This window comes from Pongo pygmaeus, chromosome X (genome assembly GCF_028885625.2).
Source record: "Pongo pygmaeus isolate AG05252 chromosome X, NHGRI_mPonPyg2-v2.0_pri, whole genome shotgun sequence".
NCBI classification, from domain to species: Eukaryota; Metazoa; Chordata; class Mammalia; order Primates; family Hominidae; genus Pongo; species Pongo pygmaeus.
The window spans coordinates 15,339,366-15,359,694 of NC_072396.2; the positions used below are offsets into that span (position 1 = coordinate 15,339,366).

Genomic DNA, 20,329 nt, shown 5'->3' on the forward strand with positions numbered 1-20,329 from the left:
TCTTTCTCGACCTTGACACTATTGACATTTTGCGCTGGATGAGTGTTGTGAATTTTCATGTACACTGGAGGATGTTTGGCAGCGTCCCTGATCTCTATCCACTAGTAGCCAGTAAGCATCTCTTTTGCCCCCGGCCCCCAGCAGTGGCGACTAAAAATGTCTCCAGAGGTTGCCAAAGGTCCCCTGGGTGGTAAAACCGCCCCCCCAACACACACACCCCCACCCCGCGGCTGAACACAACTACCTTAATAAGCCGAAACACGCTTTTATCATTTAACTTTATATAATTATTTGAGATTAAAGATTATTTGAGATTAAATATTTTGCTCATTAAGCATCTCACACTCCAAGCTGGAAGGATACTGAAGGGATGAAAAAAAGCTTCAAGCGAATGTAGCACTTAAAATCCAATTATCATTCCAAGGAATGACAGACCCAGGTCTCGGGATGCCCGCTTCCTTCCCTCTCTCCCGCAATGCGGGGACAAGGGGAGGAAATCCAGCCCCATCGCCCCCTCTGCTAAGTACCGGGAAGGGAAGACTCGCCAGCCCCATCCAACCTCAACGCAGCTGCAACATACCGGAGGCCCCACGCGGATACAGTATCCATCGGCTCCAAACCTCCCGCCAGCGCGCTGCATCCTGGGAGGCCGGGCGGAGGGTGCGTCGAACGCAGAGGAGGCGGAGCCTAGAAGTCAGCCAGGAGACTGTTGCCGAGGGAGGCTGAGGAGGCGGGGCCCTGGGGAGTGTTGTGAAAGCAGAGAGCCAGCGAGCTCTCTAGGGCGGAGCTCCGCGGGGGAAGCGCCGGCGATCTCGCGGCTGGCGGGGGCGGGACCGCAGTGCGGGGGATGTCGCGGGGCGAGGCCAGACGAAAATCGAATGGGACCTAGGCTGAGGGCCTGGTCCCGCCTCCAGACCCAGGCGTCCGCATTGGATTGGGCGGTGCGGCGGCGCTTCTGTCCGCCTTCCGGTGTCACGCGACCGCCTCCCCCTCCCACCCTTCTCTGTCTACCTCTGGGCGGGACTGCCGGGTGATGAGATACTCGGTTGGCGACGGTAGAACGGGCGACGGCGACAACCGCAATCACATCCACGACCGTGATCATGGCCGAGGTGAGGAGCCTATTGCACTGCCGCTGGCCCCCCGGACCCGGAAGCCGCCTCTGAGGCCCGGGGACCGAGCGCCGGTGTGCAGGTGGGCTGGGTTGAGGGTAAGCGGGTTGATGCAAGTAGTATCTAAGGTCCCGTCGTGTCTCCCATCCAGAATCACGCCCAGAATAAAGCCAAGCTCATCTCTGAGACCCGGCGGAGGTTCGAAGCGGAGTATGTGACAGGTGGGTACTCTGTTCCGGGTGTTAAGGAAGGTGTGCAGTGAGCATTCCCAACTTTGCTGGAGTGTTTGTGAGTGTATTTGTGGGAGGTGTTAGGGACCCTTTCGACCCTCACAGGAATGATGCTGGCCACGTCTCAAAGGTTTTCCTCTCCATGACAAGCCGTGTGCACTGCTTCAAATGGTCAAGTGGTGTGTCCCATGCTCCCTTTAAAGGGTTAATGTAAGTTGGAAATCGGTTAAGTTTTTAGCATACCCTCGTGTTTATGGAACTTGCGGGATACTTGTTAGGCCCACAACACGGGTGACATTGTCCAGTCCACGGTTCCACTGCTGGCCTTTCACCAGCAACACTAAAGAAAATGTACCTGGAAACTGCCATAGTACTATTGATGTGTACTTAATTGAGTATACAAATTCCTTGGATATTTTGTTTGATTTGGCTTTCATACAACCCAGCGTGCTACCCACAGAATAGGCCCTCCAATGCTGGAACAAGTACTTATCCCAAACTGTATCTTGCAAAGTACCTATGAGTCCAGAATTGATTTATTGGTTGAACACTCTGTGTCCAGCTGTCACAGATACTTGAGTTGTCAGATACTTAACTGAATATTTAATACTTGTACAGTAATTTTGTAAAACATATGGAATAACTTATTGTAAATATGGAATTAAATAAGGATTTATATGTTGCCTACCTTAAGATTGATTATAATCCTGACCCTGCCACTAAATAGCTTGTCTATTCTGAGCCCGTTTTCATATCTGTGAAGTGCAAATAATAAAGTTAGTAGGATTAAATTTTTTTAAAAAACATATATCAAACCATCTAGCATGTCTTAACATAGTAGACTCTCAGTGAATATTTTGCCTCAGTTGTCATTTTGGTTACTGTGAAAGGAGTTAAGCTTCTACATCTTGACTAGTACTCAGCAGAGGTTCCCTGCAACTTTAAACCATCCTAGATTATACATCAGTTGATGACATAGAAAAAATATGGAAATCGGTTCCAAATACTTGTCAGTAAATCTTTTCATATCTCCTTGCCAATTTTCTTCACACCCCAAACTTTGTTCCAGAGAGTTGCAAAAGCACTTGATTCACTTTTCACCCAGAGTTCCCATTTCTAATAATATAGCTGGTTCCAATAAAGAGATCCTTCTTCAATTGCTTTCTACAGAAATGTAACTATTATAGCTGTTAATACATGGTTTATATTTTAAGAAGTAACTCAGAATTCGACCTAATGAGCTAGTAACACCCCAATAGTCATTTATTTATGCCCAAGGGAGGAAGCAGAATACAGGCAGAAATTAGGCAATAAACAAGATCTTAAAGGTCATCTTGGGGCAGCCTCCTCATTTTTAAAATGAAGAAAGTGAGGTCTAGAGAGATTAAGAGATTTGCTCAAAATCCCTGATGTTATTGGCTAGGCCAGGACTAGTGCTCATGTCTTCTGATTTTCACTACAGTAATCTTTTGGCAATACCATGATGTCAAGTTAGATCATGTCACTCTCCAGCTTGAAACCTTCAGTGCCTTTCCAACTGCGTTTAGAATAAAATCCCACTTCTTTATGGTGGCCTGTAATTCAAGGCCATGTGTGATCTGGCTCTTGCCAGCCCCCCACCCCCCATCCTCATCTGTTACTACTCTGCTTGCTTAGTGCAGATTTGACCACCGTTCAAAGTAAGATACGTGTTATATGTTGCAACCCAGGACAAACACGTGCATACTCACATAACTGAAGCAAAATTTCATTAAAGAATACTTCTGAAAACATGTGACTCTGGATATATTTTTTCTATTCGACTTCCTTTTAAAAAATGCAATTACCCACAAACTTAACATCACAATTTAAAATGTGACCCCCGGTTTGAAAAACCACGACTAGCCACACTGCCTTGTGTTCCTCAAACAGAATGAGGCTATTTCCATTTTGGACTTTTCCACTTCTCTTTGCCTGGGAAGATTTTACCCAGGTATTGCGCATGGCTTGGTCCTTTTTTCTCGTCAGTGTTTAAATGTATCTGAGAGGCCTTCACTGATTATTAAATGTCTCCATCTTGTTTATTTTCTCTGCTTTACAGCCCTTATCGTAATCTGTAATTATCTTGTTCATTGGTTTGTGTGTTTTTCATTTCCTTCAGTAGAATGTACATGGGTTCTGTAGCAGCCTATAGACATTGAGAGCAGAGGCCTTGTGTGTCTTACTTACCTCTGTATGCCCAGCACAGTTCTCAATATATACTTACTGAATGAATATAGCAATACTTAAATATATACATAAGAAGATTGGTCCAATTTTAAAGATTTGCATGGAAAAAGAAAATAGAAGCCTTTGAAGACCTTCTTACCTTAAGGTTTCAGTTGTTTCCTGGAATATGACAACAGATAAAGGTAGAATTGGAAAGTGATAATAAAAGGGGTGTTTTGTTTGTTTGTTTGTTTAATTTGCCTGTGTTTTCCCCTTAGAATTTGCTTTTAGAAATTAACTCAGGTGTTTAGAACATTCACTTTCCTTCTTTTTCTTTCACCCTTTCTATTGTCATTAACAATATTTTGTTTCAGAAGAGGCTTAAGGCAGACTTAAGCAAAGTTGATGTTTTTCCTAAAGGAAAATATTTATTTTCTGCAAGTGTGTCACTTCAAGCACAAACTGTATTCCAGAAATGCTTTTGGAGGTAGGTTCTTAGGAATCCCAAGCACATTTTTGTGTCCATAGAAACTAAGTTACAATTATGGATAGATTTTTAGCTGGCAAAAAGAATGAAATATTAGCCCCTAATTATGGTACTTTTTTCCTTATTGTTTCTGAGAAATTCCATGCTGAGTCTCAAATGAGAAATGTTTCCCATTCTTTCTTCCTCTTTCTCATGCCCAAGGAAAGAGACTAATCTCTTGTGACAATAATTTATTAAGTTCCTTAAGTACTCATTATATGCCTAATTCTGGGAAGCAGTGTATCAGTATTAGAGAAAGAGCGGAGGAAGGGTAGAGCCCCTTCTCAAACTACTATAACCTAGTAGAGGCATTAAAACAGAGATCGCTATTAAAATTAAGGCAAATTGTATTAAGAGTAATGGTGCTGAAATATTTTCTGTAAAAGTCAAAGAGAGAAATAACATCTGGCTGGGGTGACTAGTTTAGCACAGTTAGAAAAAAATTCATTAAAAAGATGGTGTTTCTCATGAACTTTGGAAGATGGTAGAACTCAGCCAGGTAGAGAAGGTGATCCAGGCAGATTGAATAGTCTGAACTGAGGCACTGAGGTCAAAAGGTATGGGGCATGTTCAGAAGCAATAGGAAGTCTACTTTGATAACCTTAAGGAGGGTAAGCACACATGGCTAAATACAGTGGGAATATAGTGTAGAGAGCCTTGGGCACCAAAGTCATGTGTTTGTACTTTAGTTAATATGGAGAGACATTGAGAGGTTTGTGTGTTTTGTAATTAGGTTTGTTGTCTGGCGTTACAAGTATCTGAATTCATTTCAATTAATTTGGGTCATACCAAAAATATCTGAAGAAACCCCCATAAACTTACCATTCAGAGATAAGTGTCATAACAGTGGATACATTGTTTACAGTCTTTTCTCTTTTTTTTTTTTTTTTTTTGAGACGGAGGTTTGCTCTTGTTGCCCAGGCTGGAGCGCAATGGCGTGATCTTGGCTCACCGCAACCTCTGCCTCCCGGGTTCAAGCGATTGTCCTACCTCAGCCTCCTGAGTAGCTGGGATTACAGGCATGTGCCACCATGCCCAGCTAATTTTGTATTTTTAGTAGAGATGGGGTTTCTCCATGTTGGTCAGGCTAGTCTCGAACTCCCGACCTCAGGTGATCGCCTACCTCGGCCTCCCAAAGTGCTGGGATTACAGGCATGAGCCACCACGCCCGGCCTACAGTCTTTTTTCTATACACTTAAGAAAACAAAGTTAGAAGACTATTCTGGGCTAGGCACGGTGGCTCACGCCTCTAATCCCAGCACTTTGGGAGGCCAAGGCTGGTGGATTATGAGGTCAGGAGATTGAGACCATCCTGGCGAACACGGTGAAACCCCGTCTCCACTAAAAATAAAAAAAAAATTAGCCGGGCATGGTGGCGGGCGCCTGTAGTCCCAGCTACTCGGGAGGCTGAGGCAGGAGAATGGTGTGAACCCAGGAGGTGGAGCTTGCAGTGAGCGGAGATCGCACCACTGCACTCCAGCCTGAGCAACAGAGCAAGACTCCATCTCAAAAAAAAAAAAAATTCTGTATATAATTTTGTGTGTTGTAAAATACATTTTTATTGACATGATTTTATTTCTCTGTATTTATGAAGTAAGCAACATTGTATATTGCCATTTAATATTTGGTTCTATAAATAAAAGATAGTTTTCTTATCTTTTGTCTTAGATAGTCCCTTTGTGGACATTTAGATTCTTTCCAGTTTCATTTAATACAGTTTTTTGTGCAGTTGTTGAGATTATTTCCTTAAGATTCATGTTCAGAAATTGAATTATTGGTTTTAAGAGTGTTCATATTTTTCAGGCCTTTGCTCATACATGCTAAACTTCCTCCATGGAAGTTGCACCAATATTCATTCCTGCCGGCTTGTAGGAGAGTGTTAGTCTTACCACACCCTTACTCATATTTAGTGTTGTTATTTCTTAACTGATGGTTGTTTTAGTTTGCTTTTGATTGCTAATAAGGGTAAATTATTTTCATGCATTTACATCCATTTGTAGTTTAAACATTTTTTTATTAGTATGACTTTTAATATTGGTCTGGGCTTTTCTTGTTTATGTCACTTTTACTTTTTTTCAGTTTTTGAATATATTCAAAATTACCCATTCCTTTGTGGTTTCTTCTATGGCTATTAAGTTAATAGGTTGATGCGAAAGTAATTGTGGTTTTTGCCATTAAAAGTGACTTTCTAGTCTTTTAATTTTTGTTTTGTTTTGGTTTACTATTTTTTTTTCTTCTTTTTTTATTATACTTTAAGTTCTAGGGTACATGTGCACAACGTGCAGGTTTGTTACATATGTATACATGCACCATGTTGGTGTGCCAACGGTTTACTATTTTTTAATTTTGAGTTTTGGAATTCTGTTTATGTACAAAATGTATAAAACGTGAATAAAATAAACACGCATGTGCTGACTACTCAGCCAAAGAACTAGAGCCTCCCAGTACCTTAGAAGCCTCCTGTATATCCCCATGCCTGCTATTCAGGGAACAGTTTTCTGCTTTGGTGTTACTCATTCTCTTACTTCTCATTAGATTTACAGCCTATGACATATTCCTCACCAATACTTCATTAGGTTTTGTCTCTTTTTGAACTTTATATTAAAGCTGAATATATTTTTTCATGATTTGCTTCTGTTGCTCAAAATTCAGTTATATTGTCAGATATGACTAATTTATTCCTTTTTATGGCTATGTAGTAGTTCATAGAATAAATATATCAATTAATGGGTTTGGGGTTGTTTCTAGGTTTTTGTGTCATGTACAGTATAGCTGTGAACATCCTTATACATGTCTGGTGCACACATGCAAGAATTTCTCTTGGGCAGTGGTTCTCAAAGTTGGTTCAAGAACTGGGGTTCCTTGAGACGTTGCAAGGAGTTTGAGAGGTTAAAACTATTTTCATAATACTAAACTACCATTTTCCTTTTTCACCTTCATCCTCTCACAAGCATATGGTGGCATTTTCCAGAGGCTGGGTGGCATGTGATGATGACATTGTTCTGATGGCTGATAGACTGTGTGCTTTATGTTCTCATGTCTAATTCTTTTTCTCAATTTTCATACCTAATACAGTAACTAGCAATAAATATAACCCATATCAACAAAGAAACTTTTGGGGGATCCGCAATTGTTTTTAAGAGTGTAAAAGGTGTCCTGAGACCAAAACGTTTGAGAACTGCTGCTCTAGGGTTTGTTTCCACCAGTAAAATGAGTAGGTGGTAGAATAGGCACATTGTTTCACGTTCAACTTCAGTAGGTAATGCTGAACTGTTTGCCAAAGTGATTGTACTAGTTTTCATTTTAACCAGCAGTATTTGGGCATCCTTGTTTTTCTACATCCTAAAAATAGGCACTGTAACTTAAAAAAAAAAAAAATTGCCCAACTGATGGGTATGTTGGGAGATCTCATTGTGGTTTTAATGTCTTTGAATACCAGTGAGATTGAGCTTTTTTTTTTTTCATACCTTTATGGGACCTTTGGTTTCTGCTTCTGTGAAAATTACTCCTTCCAACTCTTCTTGGCCCTTATTTCTTCCATGTAAACTTTAGAATCAGCTTATCATGTTTCTGCAAAACAAAACAAAAACCACTTTTGTTGGGATTTCAGTGGTATTATGTTAAATCAGAATATAATTTCATGGAAGTTGACATTATCATGGTTGAGTCTTTTTATCCAAGAACCTGGTATATATTTGTATCTGCTAAAGTCTTCCTTATTGAAAGATTTATCATTTTCCTTATAGTGGTTAACACAATCTTTTGTTGTGTTTCTTCCCACATACTGTATGTGTTTTATTTTTGTTGTTGTTATTTAAATGGTATGTCTTAATATATATTTTCTGAATGATGGTTGCTGGTTTATGGGAAATATATATGACTTTTTTCCATTAATATTGAATTTACTCTTATAAATTCTGATAATTTACCTGGGATTTTTTTATGTACATAATAACCACCTTGAAGTATTGTTTTCTTTCTAACTTTCCAATTCTTAAATCTTTCAATGCTTTTCCTTTACTACATTGGCTGGAATTTTTAGAACACTGTTGAATAGAACCAGTGATAATAGCCTACTTATCTTATTCCTGATGATAGAAAGATGGCTCTGAACATGTCACCATTAAGTATGATCTTTGTATATACCCTTTATCAAAGTGAAGACATTTTCTTCCACTTTTGGTTTGCTAGTTTGGGTTTTTTGTTTGTTTTGTTTAGTTCCCATCATGATTGATGATTAAGTTTTACCAAATGCAGTTTCTTCATCTGTTGCACACATTTATTGTATTTGATGACATTTTCATTTGGTTTTTCTCCTTTACTGTGTTAATATGGTAGATTATATTGATAAGGTTTTTAAAATAAATTGCTAAATTCAGTTTACTAATAGTTTAAGAATTTTACATTTGTATTCTTGAATTGGCCTATAATTTTCCTTTCTAGTGTTTTTCTTGTGCAATATTGACATCAAGATTATCTAAGCTTCAGAGTGAGTGTTTCCTCTTTTCTATTCCCTATAAGATATGTTCATTGTTTAGCACAACCTGATTCCCCAAATTCACCACTCCCCCAATTTATTATTGTTGTTTTATATATCAGTGTTTGTTTACTTACCATATATTTACTACTATTTTGATTTACCCTTTCTTCCTGAGTTTCAGATCTTGTATCGTGGGTCATTATTGTTTCATCTAAAGTATAACCTTTAGATTTCTCCTGGTGGGATCTGTTGGTAGTAAACTTTCTTGGTCTTGAAAATACCTTTATTTTGTCCTTTTTTTTTTAATTAAGCAATTAGCTTTGAGGAATGCCTTCATTTTGTTAGGCTGAAGGAGACAAAGTGGTTAGAGAAGTAGGAGAACCAGGAAACTTTATTATTGTAGATAACAAAAAAAGGAGAATTTCAAGGACAGGAAGATAAGCAGTAAATGGAAGAAACTCCTGTAGAGTAAAGGGAACATATAACAGGGATTGTCCTTATTGATTACTCTTTCTTGAAAGGAAAATGACATTTAAAATGTAACTATACTACTGGAGAGTTCGCCTACGTGTCTAGACTATGAACCACTCAGGGACCAGCTCAGGCTCCACTCATCTTTGCATCTGCAATACCTGGCTCTTTTAGGCTAGCATGTGGCAGGTAATCAGAGATTAGTGCTCATAGGTAATGAGTTATTATTATTTCCAAGTGAGGAAGCCTTTGAAAGATTGATAAATAAACAGACACGCTTGGATTTGCTTAAATTCTGCTCCATCATTAACATTTTCAAGATCAACCTTTTTAAAGTTGTCATCATCAGAATAAGAGGAAAAGATCTTAAGAGGTTATCAGATGAATGGATAAAGAAAATGTGGTATATATGCAACCATAAAAAAGGATGAGTTCATGTCCTTTGTAGGGACATGGATGAAGCTGGAAACCATCATTCTGAGCAAACTATCGCAAGGACAGAAAACCAAACACCACATGTTCTCACTCATAGGTGGGAAATGAACAATGAGAACACTTGGACACAGGGTGGGGGAAGGGGGGAGGGATAGCATTAGGAGATATACCTAATGTAAATGACGAGTTAATGGGTGCAGCATAATAAAAAAAAAAAAAAAAGAAAAGAATGTGGTATATGTATACAGTGGAATACTATTCAGCCTTTTAAAAAGAAGGAAAGCCTATCATTTGTAGCAATTTGGGTGAACTTGGAGGACATGTTAAGTGAAATAAGTGAAATAAACCAGGCCCAGAAAGACAAATACCACATGATCTCACATAAATGTTAATGTTTTAGATTTTTAACGTTGAACTCACACAAGTAGTGAATAGAATGTCAGTTACCAGGGGCTGGAGGGGTGAGGGTTGAGGCAGGAGATTCAAGAGATATGAATCAAAGGAAACAAAATTTCAGTCAGACAGGAGGAATAAGTTCCAGAGATACATTGTACAACATGGAGACTATAGTAAATACAATGTATTGCATAGAATGGCAATCATTAAAAAGTCAGGAAACAACAGGTGCTGGAGAGGATGTGGAGAAATAGGAACACTTTTACACTGTTGGTGGGACTGTAAACTAGTTCAACCCTTGTGGAAGTCAGTGTGGCGATTCCTCAGGGATCTAGAACTAGAAATTCCATTCGACCCAGCCATCCCATTACTGGGTATATACCCAAAGGACTATAAATCATGCTGCTATAAAGACACATGCACACGTATGTTTATTGCGGCATTATTCACAATAGCAAAGACTTGGAACCAACCCAAATGTCCAACAATGATAGACTGGATTAAGAAAATGTGGCACATATACACCATGGAATACTATGCAGCCATAAAAAATGATGAGTTCACGTCCTTTGTAGGGACATGGATGAAATTGGAAATCATCATTCTCAGTAAACTATCGCAAGAACAAAAAACCAAACACCGCATATTCTCACTCATAGGTGGGAATTGAACAATGAGAACACATGGACACAGGAAGGGGAACATCACACTCTGGGGACTGTTGTGGGGTGGGGGGAGGGGGGAGGGATAGCATTGGGAGATATACCTAATGCTAGATGACGAGTTGGTGGGTGCAGCACACCAGCATGGCACATGTATACATATGTAACTTACCTGCACATTGCGCACGTGTACCATAAAACCTAAAGTATAATAATAATAATAATAATAAAAGAAAAAAAAATTGCTGAGTGTAAATTTTAAGTGTTCGCAGTACAAAAATAAGTATGTGAAGTAATGCATGTCAGTTAGCTTGATTTTGCTATTCCACAATATATAAACATCATGTTGTATACCATAAATGTAATTTTTGTCAATTAAATTAATTTTTTAAAAAGTTACCAATTTTTGTCCTTATTACGTATCTAAAAATATCAAGACGGCTTTGGAGAATATCAGATTGTAACTTCACATTGGAGACCAAATTTGGTAAACCTATTTATTTTTTAATGTTTCTTTTCAGTAATGACTTTTTGCAATGCCTGGTGAATATTCTTTTTTTTTCTTTTTTTTTTTTTACTCATCTCTTTAAGTTGTTTATACCTGTTCTTCATATATCCTCATTCTGAATGGTTAGGGAAATGTGCAGCTCGAAAGAGTCTGTTACTAGGTGCTGGGCGTGATGGCTCACACCTGGAATCCCAGCACTTTGGGAGGCCAAGGCGGGTGGATCACAAGGTCAGAAGTTCAAGACCAGCCTGGCCAAGATGGTGAAACCCCGTCTCTACTAAAAATACAAAAATTAGCCAGTCGTGGTGGCGGGTGCCTGTAATCCCAGCTACCCGGGAGGCTGAGGCAGAGAATTGCTTGAACCCGGGAGGCGGAGGTTGCAGTGAGCCGAGATCGTGCCACTGAACTCCAGCCTGGGCAACAGAGTGAGACTCCATCTCACAAAAAAAAAAAAAAAAGAGTCTGTTACTAGAATACTGTCATTTCTAAGATGTCAGTTTGTTTTTAGTCATTGTCATTTGGAAAGCTTGCATGAGAGGAGTGGTCTGTTTACCAAATCTACTGTGTGCTCTTGATAGTAGTACTCTATCATATGAATGTTTTTCATTACTGAAAATTTACCCTCTAACAAGAATTTTGGTTTGATAAGATCTCTAGGAGATTGAGTAGTGCTCACAGAAATTCCTAAAGGATTTTTTCTTCCTGCAGCCATTTTGCAAGGAATAGGAGGACAAAAATTTGCTACATTTCAATCAAAACTAGTTTAAGCTGGACTTGTAGTGACTATAAAGATTTGGCATATGTGTGTAGAATTTTCTTTGATATTAGATACTAGTACTTACTAGCTGAGCCATGATTTGCAGAAGCTTTACTTTACCCATTATACTGCTATATATTTACAACTGACATAGGACATTCATAGACTATTTTAAAGTTTTTCTACAAGTACTTACTCTATACCCAGATCATTGGAGGAAGAAAACAGATAAAAATGTGTAAGGAAAAGTAAAAGGCATGAGAAACCCAATATACATTTAATCAAACTTCCGGAAGGAAAAAAAGTGTGCTATTAGAAGAAATAATAATTGACAGTTATCCAGAATTTATAAAAGATATCAAATCCTCAGATTAAAGAACCATAAGAAAATCTGAGCATCATAGAGAAAAAGAAATTAATCTCAACGCTTATTTTAGTGAAACCAAAAAACACCAAGGACAGAGAAAATCTAACAACCCAAAGAGAAATGACACATTATCGACAAAGAAACAAAAATCAGACTGATACTTGATTTCTCATCAGTAACAGTATTGCCAGGAAACAGTGAAATAATTTTCTGAAAGTGCTGAGGGAAATAACTGCTCACTTAGAACATTTATTCAAAAGTGAAGGTAAAACTTTTTAGGCATGCAAAGATTGACCATTGCTGAAAAAAAAAAAAAAAACTACTCATCTACTTCACTAGTAAGTAAATAGTACACCAAAGGAAGCAGAGGGATGCAAGAAGTAAGAAAAGCAAAGAAATGGGCAGGCAAATTAGTAAATAAAAAATCTAACTGTGGATAGTAAGAAAAAGCAGAAATAATAATAAGAGCAGAAGAAATGGAGGTAAAGTATTACAAGGAACTTTCAGAATGAGGATAGAGATACTAACTGCAGATTTTGTTGTTTTCAATGTGAATACTTAAAATAAGGGTAATCATTGAAAGACAGAAATAAAATGTTTGACTTCCACACCAGTGGAGGAATGAAAAGGGGAATGGAGGAAAAGTCCTCTCCAGGAAGAAGCAGAAAAGGAGAAAAAAAGCAGCATGGTTACCAGAAAACACAGAGGAAGGCAGCAGAAATAATCCCAACTTTATCAATAGTTACTATAAATATAAACTGATTTCTACATATTAGATATCAGATTAAATTTTTAAAGATCTTAACTGCATGCAGTCTAAAAGAGACTAATCTAAAATAAATTAATGTAGAAAGGTTGAAAATAGATGGAAAAAGATATACAAAACAAATATTAACCGAAAGTAATGTTGTTTCAGCAGTACTTTAGGTAAAATGTTACTTAGGGTGAAAGACATTAATACATATAAAAAGAGATACTATTTGTGATAAAAGGAACCGTAAAAGGGTATAACACCTAGGAACTAACAACATAAAAAACTACCTAACCATATAACCTTAAAATACTCAAAGCAAAAAGCACCCAGAATCATAAGGGGAACTCAAGAAATCTACAAACGTGTTGAATGATTTTAACAACCCTCTTTCAGAAATAGAACTAGCAGGCAAGAAATATTTAAGATTTAGAAGATTTTAACACTACAATGAGCAAATTTGATTATAGATATATATGTGTGTGTGTATGTATATGAGTATATAGACTCTCCTGCCCATCTAGTAGAGAATATATACTTTTTGAATATATATTTGTACTTTCAGAGTTTTTGCAAACATTCGCCACATACTAAGTCATAAAGGGGGTCTCAGAAAATTCCAAAGAAGCTACATCATACAGACCATGCCCATACATTATTAAGCAACTACATCAGAAGTCACAATAATAGGTACTTAAAAACATGTCATATGATAGGAAACTAGAATAACATACCTCTAAATAATCCATGGATTACCAACTTCTCAGCAATGTGTGTAATTCTTCTGCTAAATAACCCATGGGTTAAAGAGGACATCACAATGGAAATTCTAGAGTACTTAAAGTTAAGTGTATCTTCTAAAAACCTACAGCAAATGTCATGTTTAATTGGGGAACTTTAGAATAATTCCTATAAAGTCAGGAAAAAGACAATGATTTATGCTATTATTTCAATAACTACATTATATAGGATAACTTAGTTATGAATGTGGCAGGAAAATATGAGGTATAAAGTTTGCCAATCTTGTCATAGGCTTATGATAACAATACAAAATCCTCTAAACTGCCTAATCTAGCAAAGAAATGCAAGGCTTTTATGGGAAGATCAAGGGTAACTTCAGCTTTATCTATGACATTCTAGTCCTTTTATTAAAAAAAAACTGAAGCGAATAACTTAATATTTGTTAATTTTGGGTTACAGCTACATAAATATTTGTTAACATTATTTTCTATTCTGTAATTTTTAACTTTTCAAAAGGGAAGGAAATAAAACAGTTTATTAGTGAAGTTCTGGATCCTCAATGAACTCAAGATCTACTAGGGGATAGACTTGTACATGGCTAATCATTCAGTAACAAAGATTTAGCATGTACTTACTGTGTGTTGGGCAGAGTTGGAGGGAGCAGGGTGTGACTTTTCAAAGTCCCTGACCTCATGGAGCTTAGTAGAAGAGACAGCATCAGTCCCACTCCTCTCATGCCATCCCCTTTTTGAGGAGCTCCTCTCAAAATGACTGACTCTTACTATTATCCTATTAGTTTTGATGAAATTGGCTTTACATCCTCCCATTTGACCAAAATGAGCCAAGTGAATGATTATAGATAGTGGGCTTATGCCAAGACCTTGAGGCAGAGTCTGTAATATACAGGAATAGACCAAGGTCCATTATATCTAATTAACCTGGATAACTGGCTGGTGACTGATGAGGACCTGGAGAACAGTTTTGAAAGTTTAGCTTTGCTTGTTCAAGTGTACTAAGGAATCCAGCTCTTGAAGGATAAGAACTGAAGCAGAAAGCACCTCCCGTTTTTACAATAGACCAGAGATCAGCAAAGTCCTGTTTTTGTATGACCCTTGAGCCAAGCCTTTTAAAGGGTTGTTACACACACACACACACACACACGCACACACACACACGCGAGAGAGAGAGAGAAAAATCAGCAACAGAGAATATAATAATAATATAATATGGCCCTCAGAGTCTTAGATATTTGCCATCTGGGCCTATACAGAATAAGTTTGCCAGCTCCTGCAGTAGAACAACAGTTCTCAAAGTGTGGTCCCTGACCAGCAGCATCAGCAGTATGTAGGAACTGGTTACAAATACCAATTGTCAGATCCCACCCAGAATTAGACAGTCTAGGGGTGGGGCCCAGTAATCCCGGTTTTAATAAGCCTTCCTAATCATTCTGATATGTGCTGAAGTTGAAGAATCACTGCTATAGACCAATGGCTTAATCCTGCTGTAAAAGATTACCTGTCTCAGTCTCACCAGTTTCACAAGAAAGTGGAGATTCAGAATAGGTTGTGGCCAACTAGCAGAGAATAATCTTGAAGGAATATTTTGTTCTTTTGTCTTGATCACACCCATTACTGACATTTACGAGGTCCAGCTAATAGAAATAGTCCATCCGATACAAATGCTCTCTTAATGCCCCAGAAGGACTTTCAGTGGATCTATGCTCAGAGTCATGGAGAAATAAGAGATCCTAAGATGTTTTAAACTACTATAATGATCTAGAGTTATATGTTTGCTGCTTTGGAACATTAACTGTTCTCTAGTTTTCATTATTAGAATACTTCTATATTTTTTCAACCTTTATCTGAAATTTAGGCACATTTGTAATAACAATATACTTCCAAGATTTTCCTTACTGGTTAACTAATAGGTAAATTTGAATTTAGTCTTCTTTTCATAGTTAGCATTCTATTGTATGTTGATGGAAATTCATTTGTACAGTGTTTAAGTTTTTCAGTGTTCTTGATCTTTCTGAGACTGTAGGTAGACAGACCTCATTTTCATTTTACAGAGAAGAATAGAAAGCCTAGAGTGACTTGCTTAGCTTCACTATACATAGTGGCATGGGTCTTCCAAGTCCATCATTCTACTCTATATCCTGAATGTGGCCAGAAATTTTCTCACATTGTTAGCCTTAAAACACAGTTTCTGACCTGTTGGTAACATCACTGGCCAACAAATGCAAGAGAAAAAAAGAAAAGTTCATAATAAAGTTTGCTATTTTACAAGTAAGAACTATAGTTTCTTTATCTTACAACACAATTTTTAAAAAATATTATTTTTTTATTTAAAAAATTGTGTGTGAGAGAGAAACAGTGAGTGAGAAAGAACACACACATATGCATGTGTATGGAGAGACGAGAAAAGATGAGACAGGTCGTCTTTGCCTTAGAACATTTAATACTGTATGTTCCTAGAGACATATCACCATTGTCATGTACCTTTAGTTCTTTCTCTGCCAAATTATGGACTTTACAATTTATTTGGTGGTAATACACTTGTATAAATAGAAGAACAATTTACAGAGCAAAATTCATATTAGAACAAATAAATAGTAGAAAGGGCCAATGAACCATAGGGTGCTGATACTTCATTAAGAAGGTTTCTTCATGAAGGATTGGCTGAAATTAGCTATTTTAAAGAAATACAGAGATGAGGCTTAAAAATCTACCACTTGGAATTAATGTTGTTTTTGATGTGGTTTTCACTGGTATTATGAGACAAGGTATCATCCGTGTATGAGGACAAGTATTGGGAGAATACACACACACACACACACACACACACACACACACCTTTTTATAAAACTGAACCCTTCTGATATGGTTTGGCTCTCTCCCCACCCAAATCTCATCTTGAATTATAACTCCCACAATTCCCATGTGTTGTGGGAGAAACCTGGTGGGAGGTGATTGAATTATGGGGGCAGGTCTTTCCTGCGCTGTTCTCATGATAGTGAATGAGTCTCACGAGATCTGGTGGTTTTAAAAATGGGAGTTTCCCTGCACAACCTCTCTCTTTGCTTGCCACCATCCATGTAAGACATGACTTGCTCCTCCTTGCCTTCTGCCATGATTGTGAGGCCTCCCTAGCCATGTGGAACTGTAAGTCCATTAAACCTCTTTTTCTTTCCAGTCTCAGGTATGTCTTTATCAGCAGCCATTATGAAAACAGACTAACCGAGTAAATATATATATCTATCCTATTAGTTCTGTCCCTCTAGAGAACCCTGAATAATACACCTTCTCACCCTCATCTCTACACTTTAATTGTTGATAGGTAAAGTTTTTCAAAAAAATGTCCTAGGGGTGTGTGTGTGTTTGTGTGCATGCATGTGTGTTTTTGTATCTTTAGATAACCTTTTGGGTATACATCTTTAGCATCTTTCTGTAACATCTTGTCTTAGTCCATTTTGTGATGCTGTAACAAAATACCTGAAATTTCATCAGTCTTAGTCCGTTTGTCTTGCTATAAAGGAATACCTGAGGCTAAGTGATTTATAAAGAACAGAACAGGGTAATTTATAAAGAACAGAAATTTATTTTCTCAGTTTTGGAGGCTGGGAAGTCTCCGATCAAGGTGCCAGTACTTGGTGTCTAGTAAGGGCCTTCTTGCTGTGTCCTCCTGTGACAGCAAGTGGAAGGGCAAGAGGAGGACACTGCCGCATGAAGCCTCTTTTATAAGGGCCTTAATGCCATTCATGAGGGAGGAACCCTTATGGCCTAATCACCTCTTAAAGGCCCTACTCTTAATCCTGTCACATTGGCAACACCTGAATTTAGGAGAGGCTTGCTTCAAACCATAGCACATCTGAACTTACCCAAGGACTGGTTTTCTGAAATTTCCAATCTCTTGAGGGCTCAGTTGTCTGAGGGCTGTGTGTGAAAGCAGCAAATTGTGTTGATATAAGCACAATTATTTATCACCCTTGGCCTTGTGCTTCTAGGCTATGTTTTTCTTACCTTCAATGCTCAGTTTATTCTGTTTCTTTCTCTGCCTCTTCTATTTTTACCTCCCTCACCTTTCTTTTCTCTGTGTCTCATTCTATTCGTCTTTCCCCCTCTCTTCCCCCTCAACCCTCTCCTCTATCCCATTGTCCTCTGTCCTCTTCTGCCTCTACTTTTCTCCTGCCTCTCTCCCCCAACCCCCATGTGCCTAGCTGTCAAATCTTTGTCTTCTCTTTTCTTTCCCCTACTCTGATTTCATTTCTATTTGTCTAGGGGTAAATGGTCAACAACTAGCATGTTATATGTAAGAACATTAATAAAAATCATTTTAATATAAATGGGGATTTCTAATTTCAAAGATCAACATTGCTGAAAGCTATCAAAGAGCCGTGGGCTTTAAATTTCTTAGTAATGGGCATTCATTTGTTTATGGTATTCCCTAGTGATGGTACTAGCAGTGGTGGTAAAAAATGACAACAACAACAATAGTGTTTTATTCTTCTTAATATGGCTACTATTTACTGAGTTTTTACCACTTGCCATATATTGTTCTAAGTAATTGGTTTTTAGAATATATCTGGGGACCCTAGGGGATGCCCAAGACTCAGAAAGCTATGAGGTCAAAACTATTTTCATAATAATGCTAAGATATCATTTGACTTTTTCACTTTCTTTACATTTGCACTGATTACACAGAAACAATGGTGTGTAATCAGTACTGGCTGCTTCGCCCAAATCAAGGCAGGTAGTCATTGTAGTCCTCATTGTCAGCACTCTTAGTTTAAAAAAAAAGAGACAATTTTATTTTAGAAAGTCCCTGATAAAACAGTAAATTGTATTAAGTTTTGACCCTTGAGTACATGTCCTTTCAATGTTCTGTGTGACAAAATCGGGAAGTGTGCATAAAACACTTCTGCATGCTAAGTATGTTTGAGTTGCCAGCTGAATTAGTCACCTGTTTCATAGGCCACACTTTTTACTTGAAAAAAATTGTAAAAAATGTGCTTTGAATACTGATGAATTTTCAAATAGCAGAGCTAAACAACAATCTCTAAGATTACCTACCACAGAACCACTCATTTTATAGATTAGAAAAATACAACCCAGCTATTAAAAGCCATATCCAAAGCAGCACTCTTACAAATGCATGATTTATGGCCTCTTCTTATATTTTATAGTGCTTTAAATTTCCACTAAATTTAGTGCTTTAAATATATAAAATTAGTGCTTTAAATATATACTTTTTCATCCGATCCTCACACAGCATTGTGAGTATATAAAATAGCTTAAAGATAAGGAAATTGAGACTCAAAGAAGACAATTCTCTGAATGCATTCTGTATTTTCCTGGCCTTTCAGCTATTATCTCTGAGGGCCTGAAATAAGGCAGTGCAAATCAAGAAGAGATAGGATCCATAAAACCTGCAACTAACTAGATGCAGAAGAAAAGGAAATAAAGGAGCCAGGGAATTTCCTGAAGTTGTTTTGCTTTGTTTTGTTTTGTTTTGTTTTTTGTATGAACCTTAGGAGGGTATGACTAACTGAGAAAAAAATGAGAAGGAATAGATTCCATCAACAGATGTTTATGGAAGGCCTTTTCATTGGCACTACTGTAATCTGCTTTGGAGGATGCTCAGATGTATAGACTATCTGTCTCTACTGTCTATTTGGGAAATATGTCTTCCGTGCTAGTAACTGTATTTCAAGGTAAAAGTGGTAAGCACCTTAAGAAAAGCTTAGTTCAAGTTCCATAAAAGTAATTGCTTTTGCACCAACCTAATACTTCTGGACTCAGGGAAAATTTTATGGAAAAGGGAGCATTTGAAAGGAGACTTGCAGAATGGTAGCATTTGGATGTGCAGAGACAAGGAAAGTTCAGTTACAGAATAATAAAGCAGGGCAAAGAAGGAGGAATGTCTGCTATGCAAGTTAGTGGGAATATAGTGTGTGTGTGAGCAACTGATGAGAAATTATTGTTATTAGAAATAATTATTCCAAGAAATTATTGAAAATGTGTTGGCCCGAGTCTGAAAATAGTAAATACCGTAATATGGCATACATGATCAGTTTTCCATAGGTACTTAGTTAATTTTTTTTTACTGTTTTTTATTGTTGTTGTTTTTTCTTTGTTTGTCTTTATTTTTGTATTTAATTTTATTTATTTATTTATTTTTTTAGACAGAATCTCACTCTGTCACCCAGGCTGGAGTGCAGTGGCACGATCTCAGCTCACTGCAACCTCCACCTCCCGGGTTCAAATGATTCTCTTGCCTCAGCCACCCGGGTAGCTGGGACTACAGGGTGCGCCACCATGCCGGGCTAATTTTTGTATTTTTAGTAGAGACGGGGTTTCTCCATGTTGCCCAGGCTGGTTCAAATTCCTGACCTCAGGTGATCCGCCCGCCTCAGCCTCCCAAAGTGCTGGGATTACAGGCATGAGCCACCACGCCTGGCCTACTTAATTTTTTTTTAATGACACTTGCCAAACAAATGTCTTTTTAAAGTACAACTTAGTTATTTCTTTACATATGAAATTCCTTCATTTTTCATTGACTTAAGAATTTCAAGTTCAGATAACATAATTTATCTTCCCAGATGTTGGTATATAGTTTTAGAGAGGGCTGTACCAAATATTTTACTCTGGTGTAATTTTTAACATCTGTAGTGGCTTACTTAAACCTGCAGTCTTTAGATAACTGTATT

The 20,329-nt window shown here is 37.9% G+C and overlaps 1 protein-coding gene across 2 annotated transcripts in view; it reads left to right on the forward strand.

Annotated features, from left to right (window-relative positions):
* Positions 1 to 631: 631 nt before the first annotated feature.
* MOSPD2 (motile sperm domain containing 2) overlaps positions 632 to 20,329 on the forward strand; it is a 49,730-nt gene continuing 30,032 nt past the window's right edge. The window contains exons 1-2 of one of the 2 annotated variants that reach the window (XM_054472024.2): positions 632 to 1,112; positions 1,264 to 1,333. In XM_054472024.2, the coding sequence (XP_054327999.1) occupies positions 1,104 to 1,112; positions 1,264 to 1,333 (79 nt within the window). In that variant the 5' untranslated portion in view covers positions 632 to 1,103. The remainder of the gene's footprint in view (positions 1,113 to 1,263; positions 1,334 to 20,329) is intronic. The other variant, XM_054472025.2, reaches the window with a different exon arrangement.